Here is a 19,000-nt window from a genome sequence, read left to right as displayed (position 1 = left end):
GAGGGAGAGATCGCTCGCTCGTGGGACCCCGCTGGACCACCAGCACTTTTAGTAAGTCTTGGGGAGGGATCAGGATGGTGGTGGGGGGGAGTTGTAATACAGTAAATTTGAAGGGTTGAGGAGGGTTTTTTTACGATTTGGATTTTTTTTTTTTATTCATTTTTCCGGATTCGGGTTGGGTTTCAGCTTCGTTTTTGCCAAAAAACGATCCGTGGGAAAACAAATTTTCTCCACGAAGCGCCCGAACTGAAACCCAACCCGACCCAGAAAAACGAAACTCATCTCTATTACACACTGTCTCCTGTCAGTCAACCAGTTTGCAATCCACGCTACTACCTTGGCACCAACTCCCAAACTTCTCATCTTCTTCACGAGTCTCCTATGTGAGTAGTCTATGGGTACACTGTCAATCAAAATGATGTCAGCCAATCAGCGTTCACTTTCAGTCTAATCCCTGCCCATTCCCACCCCCAACCTTGCCCCTCCTGCCCCTGGCCACACCTCTCCTGCCCCTAGCCCTACCCCTAGCCCCACCCCTGTCCCCACCCATGCTCCTCCCCAATAGAAGTAAATGGAGTGGCACCTCCCACACCCCACACACAAACCAGCCCCCCTATGATGTCACTGGTGTCCCCTCCCACACCCCACCCCAAGCCAAACTCCCTATGATATCACAGGTATAACATCACCGGAAGTTCATCCCCCCGGACCACAACCCCCAAAAACACTCCCCCTTGAATGTCATCAGAAAGGGCCCTGTTGCTTTTTAATGATGACAGAATTAATGGACTCTGGCTATTTTTTATTATCTCACCAGAAGTACAATACAAACCCAACCCACCCCCAAAAATGCATCCCCTAGAACATCAGCAGAAATGTCCGTCACTTTTTAATGATGACAGAGCTGGAAGCAGGCTTTTTTTTTTTCTAGCCCCTCTGTTTTAAAAGTTACTAGCTGTTAGGTGGCAGGAAGCTATGTCTCATTCTGTACACAGAGACTGGGAGAATCCCCCTCCCCCCACCCCGCCTTCCCTCCTCCTTTCACTGTAGATACCCATGCCCAAACTGCCCCTATCCTGGCAGAGTGAAATCTGAGCAGAGGATACTTAACAGCAGGATGTTGGGTGTTGGAAGTTGTGGGGCTTCAAAAGTGAATAAAACAAGGATTTAGTTTTCTTTTAAAAAACAGAACTCTGTGTTTACAGCCATACAAAAGAGACATGCACCATCAGATCTTAAATAAAATTTATTATGAATCAGACACTGTAGATAGTTTTGCTGGTATAAATCCATGCTGCTAAAACATGTAATCAGACAGTGACCAAAAAACAAGTGACTGATTGGCTTACAGATCAACATAGAAACATAGAAACATAGAAATGACGGCAGAAAAAGACCATATGGCCCATCCATTCTGCCCAGCAAGTTCCCACACCTATATTCCCATACTTCTGTTTCACTGACCACCAAGTTCAGGGCCCTTGTTGGTAACTGTTTGATTCAAATTTCCTGCTACCCTCTGCCTTCGATGCAGAGAGTAATATTGGAGTTGCATCAAAGGTAAATCATAAGGATTAATGGTTAAGGGTAGTAACCGCCGCATCAAGCAAGTTACCCCAATGCTTGTTTACCCAGACTCACAGATCAATGCCTTGTTGGATGTTGTCTGAACGTAAGTCCTCTTTTCCACATTTCCCCCTGCTGTTGAAGCATAGAGCAACGCTGTATATGCATTCAAAGAGAAGTATCAGGCTTTATTGGTTTAGGATAGTAACCACTGCAATAAACAAGCTACCCCCAGGCTTATTTGTTAACCCAGACTGTGTAGTTCAGTCCTTGTTGGTTATTGTCTGAATGCAAATCATCTTTTACACATTTTCCCTTGCCGTTGATATGTCGAGCAATTTTTATTTATTTATTTATTTATTTTGAAATTTTTCTATACCATCGTTAAGTTAAATACCATCACAACGGTTTACAGAAGGGCACGATAAAGAGAAATATGGGTGGTATAGATTACAAATTACTCATGTGCCATCATAGTACGGTAACAATGTAAAATAATAAACTAGGTGTGTAAATTAAACCTGATTGTTAGGAACAATGTTGGAGTTGCATTAACCATGTGAAGGCTTAGAGGCAGATTTTAAAACAAATGTATACCCAATTTTATAACATGCGCGTGCAACTGCATGCATGTTATAAAATAAGGGGTCAGCACACGCAAGGGGGTGCACACTAGTGCAAATTTTGCATGCCGAGCCCTCGGGGTGCCCTGCTGGCTTTCCCCGCCACCCCCACCTTCCCCTCCCTGTCCCGCTCCCATCCCTAAAGAACCCCCGTACCTCTTTGTTTTGTAAGTTACACCTGCCAGAAGCTGCTGTGCCAGAGTCCTCGGCCATGCCTCCAGGACCGCCCCCAGACCACCCAGGCATGCCCCCAGACCACCTGCCATGCCCCTGTCCCGCTCCCATCCCGCCCCCTGCCCACCCATTCAGAAAACCCCCGGGACATACGCGCATCCCGGGGCTTTACTTGCATCACCGGGCCTTTAAAATCTGCCCCTTATTAAGTAAGGGTAATAATCACCAGGTAGTAGCCATCACCATTTCAGCGAGCCACCCCCTTGGCTATTCTCTTCATTCATATCCTCTAGCCTTTATGGATCCACAGTGTTTATCCCATGCCCCTTTGAATTCCTTCACAGTTTTAGTCTTCACCACTTCCTCCAGAAGGGCATTCCAGGCATCCACCACCTTCTCCGTTAAGAAATACTTCCTGACATTGGTTCTAAGTCTTCCTCCCTGGAGTTTCAAATTGTGACCCCTAGTTCTACTGATTTTTTTCCAATGGAAATGGTTTGTTATTGACCATGGATTATTAAAACCTTTCAAGTATCTGATAATCTGTTTCATATCACCCCTGCTCGTCCTCTCCTCCATTTAGGTTCTTCAATCTCTCTTCATAAGTCATTTTATGTATACCCTCCACCTTTTTGGTCACCCTTCTCTGGACCGCCCCCATACTGTCTCTGTCCCTTTGGAAATATGGTCTCCAGAACTGAACACAGTACTTCAGGTACGGCCTCTCCAAGGCCCTGTACAAGGGGATCATCACTTCCTTTCTCTTACTAGATATTCCTCTCTCTGTGCATCTATGCAGATGCTTATTCACTACACAAACCTGCTAGGGTACATTTTAAAAGAAACAAAAGGTGATGATCTGCATGCACTGTAATTTGCATGTAAATGTCCAAACTTGCACGACCGGATGTAGAAGATAGAGGTCACGTGAGAACATAATTTCTGACAGCAGGGGCAGTAGCTGTTCGTGAAAGGCTTTAGCTTTGTGATCCTGAAAGTAAAATAATGGATTTGTATGCGACCTCTAAAAGGCTGGAAATGGAAAGTGAGCAGCAGGCAAAACTAAAGAGGTACCATAAGCGAAGAGGCCTTCTGAAAGATGTTGAAACAGAAGTTGATACACCAGTGCACAAATCGTACACTTGCAGGAAGAGACACGCAGATAAAATGACAGATCCAGAATCTGATGACCTTCCGTTGGGACAAAAGCTTTTTGATTCACAGGATCCAGCCTTTGTCAATGAAAAGACTCATTGATAATAATGTACAGACTGTAAAATGGTTGATATAGCAACCATTTCATTAACTAAGGAATGAACATTGCAATGACCTAAGTGTGGGGGAAGTTGTCTGGACTCAAGATCTGTAAATTGTTAATCTAATCAGGGTGAGACAATGTATATGTGTGATCTTTGGAGGAAAAAAACAAGAGGCCTGAAAGACAAGCCATTCAAGAGAAATAGGCCTTCGCCATAAATGGTGGTGGGGCTACTGTAGACAATACAGTTGTTCAACATGTGAAGATTTGGGCAGAGAGTTTTGTGTTATAATACACAATATCTTTTAGGATTTCTGTGTGGGGGGATACACACTGAAAAGATCATCAGTCTACAATTTGTAAAGTGCCCCCAAAACCTAAAGAGGCAATGATAACACACTACCTTTCATGAACAAAAGGGGGTAGATACTGTAATGACATATGTGCGAGTAGATGTCTGGACTCAAGATCTAATCAGGGAGAAACAATGTCCAGGAACCATTAAATCACAGAAGGTTCAATAGACTGTAGCTTTGTGAAATGGCTTCAGATCTAAAGAGATATTGACAATACACACAAAAGGCCTGTAAATAATAATCCAATCAAGAGAACTATCTTATACTATAAGGGGGGTGTCTGGGATAGTTGTAGCAGGTGTCCATCACATGACAGAGAAGGGCCAGGTAGCTTTTGTGTTACAATACACAAGTTTTGAGGGATGCTAGTGGTTACGCCCTTATGATGGAAATAAAAGGTATAGCCAGTGACCAGAAAGGTTCACCAGTCTGTAGTTTGTAAGGCCTGAAGAATTTTAAACAGAAATGGATTTTTCAAACAAAGAAAGGCAGAAGTCTGGATTTGTTAGTAAATTGTCACTCACTAAAAAGGCAGCAAAGAAAACTGAAAGGTGGGTTAATAGTTTTATTGTATCTTTTGTTTTTAGATATGATTTTAAAAGTGTGGTAAAAAAAAGTGTTTATTTTATTTTTATTATTAGAACAAGAAAATATTGCAAGAACAGATACAGTATAGAGTAGAGATGTGAATCGTGTGCCCGATCGTTTTAACAATCAGGTTCGGATGGAGGGAGAAAAAAATCGGATCATTAGAGATGTGAATTGGAATCGGTTCCGATTCCAATTCACATCGTTAATTTTTTAGTGAGGCCTGAGCAGATTAAAAAAACCCCACCCCGACCCTTTACAAATTACACCTTTGCTTCTCCCACCCTCCCGACCCCCAAAAAACCTTTTACATGTACCTGGTGGTCTAGCGGGGGGTCCGGGAGCTATCCCTTCAATCATACCCTCGGTGCCGGTGCTGGACTGGTTTCAAAATGGCGCCGATCGCCTTTGCCCTCGCTATGTCATAGGGAGCGACGGTCGCTCCCTGTGACATAGCGAGGGCAAAGGCGATCGGCGCCATTTTGAAACCAGTCCAGCACCGGCACCGAGGGTATGATTGAAGGGATAGCTCCCGGACCCCCCGCTAGACCACCAGGTACATGTAAAAGGTTTTTTTGGGGGGAGGGTCGGGAGGGTGGGAGAAGCAAAGGGGTAATTTGTAAAGGGTCGGGATGGGTTTTTTTTATCGGGCCATCGGCGCCATTTTTATCAGTGGTAGCCAAAATGGCGCCGATAGCCCGAGAGCGGGAGATCACGCCGGCCCCCCCCCCACTGGACCACCAGGTAATTTAACATTTTGGGGGGGGTTTGGGAGGTTGGGGGAGGGTAAAGGATTGGTTTTAAAGGGTCGGGGTGGGTTTAGGAGTTGTTTTGGTGTGCCGGTTTTCCCGCCCTCCCCCCAAATAATTCCCGTACTCGATTTAACGATTTTTCACGATAAATTGAGGGAATTCCTATTGTATCGAGTACCTTACCGATTAATGATGATTTTAAAATTATCGGACGATAATTTAAATCGTTAAAAAACGATTCACATCCCTAGTATAGAGCACAGACCAGCAGCCTGGTTGCAGCGAGGTCTCAGTGTTGCACATCCATGCCTCATTGGTGCCGCGACCAGGCCTGCTCACCTCGCGCTTCCCTCCACCAGCTGCCAGCTCCCAACATCGCCGACGCTCTACTCGGGCATCTCCGGCTTCCTCCACGCGGCAGGCCTCTCAGCGGAGCTCCCGTAGGGGCTCTGCGTCCTCAGCATCCTCGGCTCCACCCCAAGGTGCGCGCATAACCATCTCCACATTTAAAGGGCCGAGGGCGAGAACCTCGACCCGGACGCCTCCCGATGACGTCACCTAGCAGGACTATATAATAGGGATGTGAATCGTTTTTCAACGATTAAAATTATCGTCCGATAATGTTTATATCGTCTTAAATCGTTATAGAACACGATACAATAGAAATTCTAACGATTTATCGTTAAAAATCGTTAAATCGTGTTAGTGCGCACTAACTCGAGTTAGTGCGCACTAACTCCCCGTTAGTGCGCACTAACTCGATTTAGTGCGCACTAACTGAAAATGATACAAATAAACACTTTCCAGGTCACTGAAGGTCAGTTAGGAATGAATATGTGTTCCTATTGGCTGGCTGCCCTCTTATCTATTGATATTACCAAGGTTACCACTGAGGTGATGGTTGGGGGGATGGGAAATGGAACTGGAAACTAACGAACACCAACAGAAAATGAAACAAAGTGTTCACACTTCCCAGGTCAGTAAAGGTCACTTAGGAATGAATATGTATGTATGTATTCCTATTGGCTGGCTGTGCTCTTATCTATTGATGTTACCAATATGGTTGGGGGGATGTGAAATGGAAACAGTTGGAAGCTTGACAAAAAAAGTAATGTAATGATCAGCACTCACGTGACTAGAACTTGTTTGTTTATTATTTTTGTTAGCAGGCACCTGAAATGCTAGTGCATGTTGAATTGCCAATCACTGTGCATTTTAGAAAGGTGGTCCTGGCTGGAACTGTACACAGTTCAAATATATGTAATTGATTGTTGGTAAGTGTATTTTTTAAGTAGCCACACTGGCACCAGTATGTTTACTTTTCCTCCTACTTAACTCACTAGCTCAGCTTTGTAAGAAGGGCTTCTCTGCTTGTGTGTTGTTTTTGTTTGGTGTGAGGAGAGCAGAAACATCAGATCTTTATTCAATCTACTACAGTCATCTCTTACAGTGCCCTATCCCTATTAATACCAGGAGTGTTGTGATCTTCCTGCACACAGTGCCCTAACCCTGATACCAGTCTGAGACAGCTCCCTCCCTGCATTACTAGTGAGAGGCTGGCTTCACAGACAGGGGGGAGCTGCCTGACCCTCACTCCTGACTTCCCCCATGTCCCAGCTAGTGAATGGTGTGTGGGTGAGGGGGAGGGGGAGGATGGTGAAGTCTGAGACAGCTCCCTCCCTGCATTACTAGTGAGAGGCTGGCTTCACAGACAGGGGGGAGCTGCCTGACCCTCACTCCTGACTTCCCCCATGTCCCAGCTAGTGAATGGTGTGTGGGTGAGGGGGGGGGGAGGATGGTGAAGTCTGAGACAGCTCCCTCCCTGCATTACTAGTGAGAGGCTGGCTTCACAGACAGGGGGGAGCTGCCTGACCCTCACTCCTGACTTCCCCCATGTCCCAGCTAGTGAATGGTGTGTGGGTGAGGGGGGGGGGGGGGAGGATGGTGAAGTCTGAGACAGCTCCCTCCCTGCATTACTAGTGAGAGGCTGGCTTCAGAGACAGGGGGGAGCTGCCTGACCCTCACTCCTGACTTCCCCCATGTCCCAGCTAGTGAATGGTGTGTGTGGGTGAGGGGGGGGGGAGGATGGTGAAGTCTGAGACAGCTCCCTCCCTGCATTACTAGTGAGAGGCTGGCTTCACAGACAGGGGGGAGCTGCCTGACCCTCACTCCTGACTTCCCCCATGTCCCAGCTAGTGAATGGTGTGTGGGTGAGGGGGGGGGAGGATGGTGAAGTCTGAGACAGCTCCCTCCCTGCATTACTAGTGAGAGGCTGGCTTCGCAGACAGGGGGGAGCTGCCTGATCCTCACTCCTGACTTCCCCCATGTCCCAGCTAGTGAATGGTGTGTGGGTGAGGGGGGGGGGGGAGGATGGTGAAGTCTGAGACAGCTCCCTCCCTGCATTACTAGTGAGAGGCTGGCTTCACAGACAGGGGGGAGCTGCCTGACCCTCACTCCTGACTTCCCCCATGTCCCAGCTAGTGAATGGTGTGTGGGTGAGGGGGGGGGGGGAGGATGGTGAAGTCTGAGACAGCTCCCTCCCTGCATTACTAGTGAGAGGCTGGCTTCACAGACAGGGGGGAGCTGCCTGTCCCTCACTCCTGACTTCCCCCATGTCCCAGCTAGTGAATGGTGTGTGGGTGAGGGGGGGGGGGTGGATGGTGAAGTCTGAGACAGCTCCCTCCCTGCATTACTAGTGAGAGGCTGGCTTCACAGACAGGGGGGAGCTGCCTGACCCTCACTCCTGACTTCCCCCATGTCCCAGCTAGTGAATGGTGTGTGGGTGAGGGGGGGGGGGAGGATGGTGAAGTCTGAGACAGCTCCCTCCCTGCATTACTAGTGAGAGGCTGGCTTCGCAGACAGGGGGGAGCTGCCTGTCCCTCACTCCTGACTTCCCCCATGTCCCAGCTAGTGAATGGTGTGTGGGGGAGGGGGGGGGGGAGGATGGTGAAGTCTGAGACAGCTCCCTCCCTGCATTACTAGTGAGAGGCTGGCTTCACAGACAGGGGGGAGCTGCCTGTCCCTCACTCCTGACTTCCCCCATGTCCCAGCTAGTGAATGGTGTGTGGGTGAGGGGGGGGGGGGGGGGTGGATGGTGAAGTCTGAGACAGCTCCCTCCCTGCATTACTAGTGAGAGGCTGGCTTCACAGACAGGGGGGAGCTGCCTGACCCTCACTCCTGACTTCCCCCATGTCCCAGCTAGTGAATGGTGTGTGGGTGAGGGGGGGGGGGAGGATGGTGAAGTCTGAGACAGCTCCCTCCCTGCATTACTAGTGAGAGGCTGGCTTCGCAGACAGGGGGGAGCTGCCTGTCCCTCACTCCTGACTTCCCCCATGTCCCAGCTAGTGAATGGTGTGTGGGTGAGGGGGGGGGGGAGGATGGTGAAGTCTGAGACAGCTCCCTCCCTGCATTACTAGTGAGAGGCTGGCTTCACAGACAGGGGGGAGCTGCCTGACCCTCACTCCTGACTTCCCCCATGTCCCAGCTAGTGAATGGTGTGTGGGGGAGGGGGGGGGGAGGATGGTGAAGTCTGAGACAGCTCCCTCCCTGCATTACTAGTGAGAGGCTGGCTTCACAGACAGGGGGGAGCTGCCTGTCCCTCACTCCTGACTTCCCCCATGTCCCAGCTAGTGAATGGTGTGTGGGTGAGGTGGGGGGGGGGTGGATGGTGAAGTCTGAGACAGCTCCCTCCCTGCATTACTAGTGAGAGGCTGGCTTCACAGACAGGGGGGAGCTGCCTGACCCTCACTCCTGACTTCCCCCATGTCCCAGCTAGTGAATGGTGTGTGGGTGAGGGGGGGGGGGGAGGATGGTGAAGTCTGAGACAGCTCCCTCCCTGCATTACTAGTGAGAGGCTGGCTTCACAGACAGGGGGGAGCTGCCTGTCCCTCACTCCTGACTTCCCCCATGTCCCAGCTAGTGAATGGTGTGTGGGTGAGGGGGGGGGGTGGATGGTGAAGTCTGAGACAGCTCCCTCCCTGCATTACTAGTGAGAGGCTGGCTTCACAGACAGGGGGGAGCTGCCTGACCCTCACTCCTTACTTCCCCCATGTCCCAGCTAGTGAATGGTGTGTGGGTGAGGGGGGGGGGGGAGGATGGTGAAGTCTGAGACAGCTCCCTCCCTGCATTACTAGTGAGAGGCTGGCTTCGCAGACAGGGGGGAGCTGCCTGACCCTCACTCCTGACTTCCCCCATGTCCCAGCTAGTGAATGGTGTGTGGGTGAGGGGGGGGGGGGAGGATGGTGAAGTCTGAGACAGCTCCCTCCCTGCATTACTAGTGAGAGGCTGGCTTCACAGACAGGGGGGAGCTGCCTGACCCTCACTCCTGACTTCCCCCATGTCCCAGCTAGTGAATGGTGTGTGGGTGAGGGGGGGGGGGGAGGATGGTGAAGTCTGAGACAGCTCCCTCCCTGCATTACTAGTGAGAGGCTGGCTTCACAGACAGGGGGGAGCTGCCTGTCCCTCACTCCTGACTTCCCCCATGTCCCAGCTAGTGAATGGTGTGTGGGTGAGGTGGGGGGGGTGGATGGTGAAGTCTGAGACAGCTCCCTCCCTGCATTACTAGTGAGAGGCTGGCTTCACAGACAGGGGGAGCTGCCTGACCCTCACTCCTGCCTTCCCCCATGTCCCAGCTAGTGAATGGTGTGTGGGTAAGGGGGGGGGGGAGGATGGTGAAGTCTGAGACAGCTCCCTCCCTGCATTACTAGTGAGAGGCTGGCTTCACAGACAGGGGGGAGCTGCCTGACCCTCACTCCTCCGGGGTATTGTGATCTTCCTGCACACAGTGCCCTATCCCTGATACCAGGGGTGTTGTGATCTTCCTGCATGCAGTGCCCTATCCCTATTAATACCAGGAGTGTTGTGATCTTCCTGCATGCAGTGCCCTATCCCTATTAATACCAGGAGTGTTGTGATCTTCCTGCATGCAGTGCCCTATCCCTGATATCGGGATGTGTGCAAGAAGATCACAACACCCCCGGTATCAGGAATAGGGCACTGTGTGCAGGAAGATCACAACACCCCCAGTATCAGGAATAGGGCACTGTGTGCAGGAAGATCACAACACCCCTGGTATTAGGGATAGGGCACTGTGTGCAGGAAGATCACAACACTCCTGGTATTAATAGGGATAGGGCACTGTGTGCAGGAAGATCACAATACCCCTGGTATCAGGGTTAGGGCACAAGTTCTAGTCACATTGACTGATCACATTACTTGTTTTGTCAAGCTACCAACTGTTTCCATTTCCCATCCCCCATATACTGTCAGTAGGAAACTTGGTAACATGAATAAATAAGAGGGCAGCCAATAGGAATACATATTCATTCCTAAACTGTCCTTAACTGACCTGAAAAGTGTCAAATTGTATCATTTTCAGTTAGTGCGCACTAACTCCCAGTTAGTGCGCACTAACTCCCGTTAGTGCGCACTAACTCGAGTTAGTGCGCACTAATCGGAAAAAACGATTTTCTTGCCCTGCCACACGATATGGAAAACGATTCACATCCCTACTATATAATGCAAGGCCCTGTCCCCAGGACCTCACCTTGGCAATCGGGTCGACACCTCTGGTATAGCTAGTTGCCGTCCTACATTCCTGTGTGTTCCTGCTTCCTTGATCCAGTCTCTGTTCCAGTGTTCCTGCATTCCTATGTTCCCGTGGCCCTCTCTGTGTCCCAGCGTCTGTCCTGATTCCTGCTCCATGTTCCTCCTCTGGTAGTACCTTCTCGGACTGATACTCGATACTTAACTCTGCTTGCCTGACCATGTTTGACCGCTGTCTGGACCTGACCTCCACTTGCCTGACCACGTCGACCGTTGCCTGGAATTGACTGCCACTTGCCTTTGGACCATGCTGACTGCCGCCTGGAACTGACCCTTGCTTGGCTGGCCACGCTGACCGCCACCTGGAACTGATCTCCGCTTGCCTTGTCTACACTCGGACTGATCTCGTAACTGATCCTTGCTTTGTCTGACCACCCTCGGATGGATACCCTGGCTTTGACATTTGCGCTGCATTTAAATACTCTGTTTGCTCCTCCTGTGACCACCAGACCAGCCTGCTCGGACGCTGCCCGTGGCCTACCTCAGACTAGAACACTAGGCACTGCCTATCTCGCCTGGAAGACTTTCATTTCCTGTTGCCTTCCTGAGGTCTCTGGTGATCCTTGTTCGGGTCTAGTCCCTCCTCTCTTTACCAGCCACACACCTTTGCTCGTGATGGGCACACCTCTCTGCTACCTCTCCAAAAGACCCTCTGAGGCCCACCTAAGTCCAGGCGGTCCGGGTATCCAAGGGCTCAACCTGCAGAAACCCCGGATTGCTATTGGCGAAGCTCCAGCTAGCTTCTGTCTCCTTGTGTACTCCACCTCCTGGTGGCAGGTGCTAACTGGGTCCAACCAGTGGTCCATACCAATGCTGCAGCAGGCCAAGGGTCCACCTCCAGCACAACATATACAGTTAAGCCTCCAATTAGTTCTCATCTGTATAAATGAAAATATATTACCATGTGTTTTTTACATAAAAGACCAAGAGCAGCATATGCCAAAGAAATCTGACAAAAGATCATACCAAAACCAAGAGATAAACAAAATAGTAAGAATTTATACTGTTATAGTTTTACAAAATTCTTCTTAAAATATTGTAAAATCAATAAAATGTATGACCCCCCATATTCATTTTTTATTATTATTTTTAATTTTTAGACCATGAAAATGCTACAAAAGGATCTATTTCTGAAAGAAAAGACAGTGAGAACGTAAGAGACAGCGGACCAGCACATAGTGACACAATAGAGAAAGAATGTGAAAGCATGGCCTTAGATAATTGTACTGATGACAATGTTTCAGGGGCGTTGATAAATAATTGTATATCAGGCCCCTCTGAAAATGCATCTGCAGAAAATGAACTGGTTAATTTTGTGCAATTTGTGAGAAAGTGTTGCTTGAAGACAAATGACAGACCTGAATTCCATAAAACTGTTTTTATGTTGCTACATGATGACCATGTCAACAACTTGATTGAGAAATCCTTCAGTTCTTGAGGAAAATATTAGAACCACCACAGGTCAAATACTCAATGAAGAAATGAAAGGTATACTTCAAAGTTCTGGTATGTCTGAATATGAGAAAGCCAAACACTATTCAGAAGTGCTACAGCGCTATCTGGTGCTTAACAGACATGGAAAAATGGAAAAAAGGAAGAATAAATCTGTATCTATCCCTGCAGGATGATACAGCAACCTCTGCATTTCTAGAGCACAATAGCACACCAGACCCCATCCTGCAGGAAGTAGGGATGTGAATCGTTTTTGAACGATTAAAATGATCGTTAGATAATTTTAAAATCGTCCTAAATCGTTAGAGTGCATGATACAATACAAATGCCCCCGATTTATCATCAGGGGCATTTGTATTGTATCGTTAAATAGGGCATGGGAATTATTTGGGGGAGGGCGGGAAAACCGGCACACCAAAACAACCCCTAAACCTACCCCGACCCTTTAAAACCAATTCCTTACCCTCCCCCACCCTCCCGAACCCCCCCAAAATGTTAAATTACCTGGTGGTCCGGGGGGGGGTCCAGGAGCGATCTCCCGCTCTCGGGCCATTGGCGCCATTTTGGCTGCCACTAATTAAAATGGCGCCGATGGCCCGATAAAAAAAAAAAAAACACCCGACCCTTTAAATCGACCCCCCTTAGCCTCCCCCACCCTCCCGACCCTTTTTTTTTTAGGGAGGCCCACGCCGCTAAAAAAAAACAACCCACCCGACCCTTTAAATCGACCCCACCCTCCCAACCCCCCCAAAACCTTTTAAAATTACTTGGTGGGCCCGGGGGGCCTCTGGGGGCCTCTGGGAGAGATCCAGGGGGGCCTCGGGGAGAGGAGAGATCCAAGGGGGCCTCAGGGAGAGATTTCCTGTTCCCAGGCATCAGCGTTCTAAAAAAAATGGCGCCGATGCCCCTTTGCCCTTACCATGTGACAGGGTATCCGTGCCATTGGTCGGCCCCTGTCACAATGTAGGAGCACTGGATGGCCGGCACCATCTTTAAAGATGGCGCCGGCCATTTTACTCATCAGCCCTACCCCGAGGCCTTGATTGCTCTGCCTGTCCGTCCAGGCCTTATGTTCCTACAAGTGTTTGACCTCGATTGCTGTGCCTGTCAGTCCAGGCCTTACGTCCCTAGGTGGCATTGACTTCTGTCCTCGACTAAGATATGTGAATTGGAATCGTTTCCGATTCCAATTCACATCGCTAATTTTTTTTTTAGGGAGGCCCGCGCCTCTTAACGATCAGATTCAGCTGGGGGGGGGGGGGGGGGGGGAAATCTGATCGTTAAGATATGTGAATTGGAATCGTTTCCGATTCCAATTCACATCGTTAATTTTTTTTTTTAGGAGGCCCGCGCTGCTAAAAAAAAAAAAACCCACCCGACCCTTTAAATCGACCCCACCCTCCTGACCCCCCCAAAACCTTTTAAAATTACCTGGTGGTCCAGGGGGGCCTCGGGGGGCCTCGGGGAGAGATCCAGGGGGTCTCGGGGAGAGGAGAGATCCAGGGGGGCCTTGGGGAGAGATTTCCCGTTCCCAGGCATCAGCTGTGCTATCAAATTTTCAGTTAATTCTTTTTCCTGTATGTGTAACCTCTCCCCCCCCCCACCAACTCCCCCAAACCCATCCTGAGTTGAATGTGCCCATCTACAGTGCTCCTTATATGGAGAGTCCTAGTCATCATCTTAAAGATTCTCTCTCTTTCTCACTCTCACTCTCATAAAAACATTTGCGCTGCTAACATGGGTAGAATGCACAGCAAAAAGGTGTAGTTAAATCCTGCTTTACTCTACCGCATTCCATGCTAGGAGACCCTCATTCCCATTAACTCTGCCAAAACTCCTCCCACTTGGATATAAAATGTAAAATTTGCATACTAATGTGTGATGTACTACTTATTGCTTTCATTATATTTGTTAATGCTGCGTTAGAAATGACACTCTTAAGTTTGGCCATTGCTGGAAGCAGGATAATGGCTTGGTGGACCATTGGTCTTACTAAGTATGGCAATGATTAAGTCTTTATGCATTTGAATTTGGTAGGGTTCATCTTAAGTTTATAGAAGGTCATTGTCAAAGCCATTTCTGACAGTAAAACATCAATCTCTTCTAATTATCAATATGGAAATAAATATTCATGCATTGAGTTCCATCATTCTTCGCGGCAGTGTTGGAGAGGAAATAAGATTTACACAACTAATTTACATTTTAAAAAGTATGAGGTGAATTTTCAAAATGTTACTCACATTAAAATTAGCTTAAATATGCATAAACAGTCTCTATTCATGTAACCAGTACATTATAAAAGTTGAAAATGGATGTGTATTTTCACTTTCACATGCACACATGTTCGCACATAAATAGGAGATGAATCTAGTGACATTCCAGTGTGGAGCAACAGTGAAGCAGCTAAGTCAGCTTTAAAACAACAACTTACTCGTGTAATTTTACACTTGCTAATTATCCTGCAGAAGTGATATTTAAAGGGTTTGTAGTATATTTTTTTGTTGGATAGTGGTCTGGGTGAACTGAGGGGAGTTCAGGCTGAAGAACCAGAAGGATCTTGATGATCTGGAGATGGACTAGGGAAAATGGTGGACTATGTGGTAAACTGATTAATATCATTTATATGAGAATATTTTAAATTTTGCCAACTTATTTGCATAATTTGGTACTTGCTTGAATAAGTCCCATGTTATTTCCTAATGTAAATTATACATTGTCATGCTTTTTAAATAGGTAGGAAAAGTTTTCATGTGCAAAGCAATGATAAACACTGTTTCCATGCATACAGTGTACATGGGTAAAGATATGTGTATTTTATAGTGCGTGTGTATCTGATATACGGGGGGTATAAAATGCTAGCATAGTTTTGCATGCAGCCATATATGAATATATATGCTGCAGCGCATAGTTATGTGAAGTTATCCTCTATGCATCTAAATGTTCCCACAAAACCTACAGTTTAGCAGGTGTAGATCTTTGTAGGTAGTTTTCCCAGTATACATTTATTTCAAAGTGAAAGTACAAGTGAAAGAAATGAGAGTAAAGTCTACAGGTAAAATCTATGCACAGACATTTCCAGCTTTGAAGGTTACCCTCTATATAGGTCAAGTCAATGAGATATTTCTGTGAAGGATGTCTTTAGGCTTTAAATGTGCTGTAATCATCCTTAAGAAGAACAATGCTCTGTATGGGTGAATTGTACAGTTGGGTATAAAGTGAAAGCTGAGAATCGTACCTGTGGGTAGTGATAGATCCTGAACACTTTGGACAGCTGCATCGATACCTCAGATGGAAGGCCTTCAATGACAGCAGTGAGCAGGCCTTTTGTCCTACATTGGTAATTAGGGAGGCCATAGAACCTCTCTGAAAACAGATCCATTAAAACTTTAGTTGATAGAAATGGGTTGTTGCAAATCCTGTACAGCTGAAGCCCAAGTGTGATGTTGGGTAAAAGCTCCGGGTTCTTGTTGATATCCATCACAGCAGAAATAAAGGCCAGGAAATTATAATAATACATGTTGTCAGAGCTGAAATGTTTTAAAATGTAAAATCAAGTTAGTATCTAAGTAGGAAGTATAGGCAATAGGCATATGTTCACTGAAGAATATATATAGTAATAGAGAGAGAAGAGAAAGAGAGAGAATTCTTGTGGCACTGGTTGGCCAGCATATTTTTACAGTGAAACAAAAAAGACTGATAACAATTACCCTTATATCGCTGATTTTTCAAAGTTATTTACCTGCATAAAACTCAATGTTATGTATGTAAATGTGAATAGTGAACTGAATTCCCCATCTTTGGATGGCTACTAACCCTCGATAGGACCATAAAAGAGTTAAAGTCTGGATTTTAAGAAGCACCGAGTACTCGCATGTCTCCCGGTCCTTGCACAAATGGGAAAGGTAAAAAAAATGAGGCAGATTATGGGCAGGGTCTGAGAGCTTTAAGGGTTTGGGGTTACAAGGGTAAAAGGGAGGCATATTAACGAGGGGGGTTAGGAAGTCCTATCCATCACATACATGAACTGAGAATGGACCAGAGAACTTGAAATTGTGTTGGCACGTGTATCTAATAAAATTCCCCACTTATGCGGTAGAGTCGTATGTTAAATAATGGTCGCGTCTCTGTGTGTGAGCCGACATACATGCATACATGTGCGCTCACGCAACTGTTTCAAAGTTACCATCTTAATGTCTCTTCAGGATTGCAACCACTCCTGACTATTCACAGTCTTGTTTTCCCCAGGGTCGGGAGTCTTTCTTGGTGGGGTAAAGACTTATCTTTCAGGTACCGGAGTAACAGGAGTGACTTTTGGTGACTTTCCTTTCCCTGAGAGAGGGGAGCATGTTTCCTTCTCTGTGTGTGGTGCAAGTGACAATAAATACTAGGGATGTGCAATCATTTAGGAAAAATTAGGCAATTTCAATGGGTAACCCGAAAATCGAATTAGGCAATTTCAATGGGGAACCCAAAAATGAACCAAATTTTCCTGAAATTTCGGTTTAGTAGTCAGAGCAGTGGGCTGCAAACCAGGAGACCTGGCTTCAAGTCCAACTGTTGTTCCTTGTGACCTTGGCCAAGTCACTTTACCCTCCATTGTCTCAGGTACAAACTTAGGTTGTTTTTTTCCAAGCTGCATTAGCACCATAACTCGTGGTGCGATGCTAATTTAGAAAAGGGGTGGAATTTCTGGCCAAGTGGGCTGGATTTGCAAGTTGCAAATCCATATCACACAGTTTTAACACAGCAAATAACTACACCTCTTTCATATGTGTTAAGCTGTGTGATATGGCTTTAGAGTACTTTGCAATGTTTTTGTTCATAGTATTGTTAGTCTTTTAAGCTACAGGGGGAGAAAGAGAGAGAGAGACTAAACCAAAATGTCCTCCTACTAGGTAGGTATTTATATCTCTATATGAGGCCCACATAGATACTCGAGGTGAGGTTGAGGTAGGAGTGTAGGAGTTAGGGGCCACTTTCACATTCAGAGTGAGACACACAAACAGAACAGTGCTCTCTTGTGAAGATTTGATGACCTTCGGAGTGAGGAAACTCACCCAAAGATGAGATTTGTGCAATGTTCTCGCCACCTAGCTTGATGGACTCTCTAATTGGGTAACAGGCCTTAGATTGTAAGCCCTCTGGGGATAGGAAAAATACCTACACTACCTGAATATAATCCACTTTGAAGCGCTATCTGGAATCTATTTGTAAGATATATATTTATATATGTGTTTTTTGTTTGTTTATTTATTTATATTTATATCTTACTCTGAAACTCCCAGAACAAAGCACTACATTTTGATATCTGGTACAATATTAGAAGCAAGTATAGAAATCAAATATTATTTGTAAATTAATCCCTGGTTTTGTTCTCAGCCATAGACATATGCTTATTCAAACCATCAAGATACACAACTCCTGGACGATCATACACCACTTCTAATTGTACACATGAATTGTAAGGTTGGAGTACCTTACTAAATATTTAAACATGTGCATCTGTTATTGCAAAGGGAAAGAATCTCTCACACTAGGATTTCCCTTTGAAGGGATTTTGAATCTGAAATGAGTAGATCATATTTGTGATTGTCTCTATGATAACTGAGGTGCCAGTGTAAGGTGATTTCTAGAGAATGCATCTTACACTAACAAAGGATCATACCATATCAATGGAACAGTTTATTAGCAAAAAAAAAATTCTCCAAGAATAATGATTAAACTATGATAACACTTCCATAAAAACTGTGTCACAAGGTACATGTGTAACTAGCATCTAGGTTATGATGTCTTTTTAAAATACAATGGAGTGTTGTAATTTGTCTCTAGTGAAATTATATTTTTGTGGATTAATGTCATTAACACTATGAAGATTATTTTTGTGCATTGTAAGACCATGCTCATATCATAATGTCTGAAAGAACACCAGCAAGAAAATATAACATTAAGGAAGCAGCTATTCATCCCTCTTACAGGGCAAAATGACATTCATGCTCATGTCAGTGACCTCACAAAATTTCCTTGATGTAAGCACAAAATTTCACCTCACGCTATTTCACTCGACGTAAGCACTTTGCTATAGTTGTTGAGTTATCTCTCCACTTCTGGCTTCCTCTTCCTTCACCTCCCGGTTCCATTCCCCCTGTTTTTTATGTAACTTTTTTCCTTCCTTTGTTTTGTTGCCTTTTTTTGCTTTGTTGTTGTTATTATACCCCTGTTCCATGTAAACCGATATGATATGATTGTATCATGAATGTCGGTATAAAAAAAAAAAAAAAAAAGCATTAAATAAATAAATAAATAAATAAATAAAATGAATTTCACAATTGGATCTTAGACAGAAAATACATTATGACACTGCTTACCTCTCCATTATTGAGAATGTTGGCAAAGACTTGAAGGATGGAAGTTGGGTTATATAACAGCTTCCGGAATTTGCAATTCCTCCAATTGTGAAGTCTCCTTCTATGTAGAATTCCGATAGTCTTCTTCTAAACCTTTTCTTTGCACACTGATGGGTTATGGTCTTCCACATGACATCAATGAATAATAACAAAATCAGAAACTTGCAGGCTACCATCTCTCAGGCTGCAGGATATCACATCCAGAGAAACCTCAGATTTTTCT

General features: G+C 46.1%; 1 protein-coding gene across 1 annotated transcript in view; it reads right to left on the bottom strand.

Moving 5' to 3' along the window:
* The window catches only part of LOC115081506 (vomeronasal type-2 receptor 26-like), a 71,229-nt gene extending 55,339 nt beyond the window's left edge, over window positions 1-15,890 (bottom strand). Inside the window, exon 1 of the mRNA XM_029585960.1 lies at window positions 15,609-15,890. Within this exon, the coding sequence (XP_029441820.1) occupies window positions 15,609-15,890 (282 nt within the window). The remainder of the gene's footprint in view (window positions 1-15,608) is intronic.
* Window positions 15,891-19,000: the final 3,110 nt, after the last annotated feature.

Source organism: Rhinatrema bivittatum, unplaced genomic scaffold (assembly GCF_901001135.1).
Source record: "Rhinatrema bivittatum unplaced genomic scaffold, aRhiBiv1.1, whole genome shotgun sequence".
NCBI lineage: Eukaryota > Metazoa > Chordata > Amphibia > Gymnophiona > Rhinatrematidae > Rhinatrema > Rhinatrema bivittatum.
Note: the sequence above shows the minus strand (reverse complement) of the source record. Positions and strands in the feature narration are given on the sequence as shown.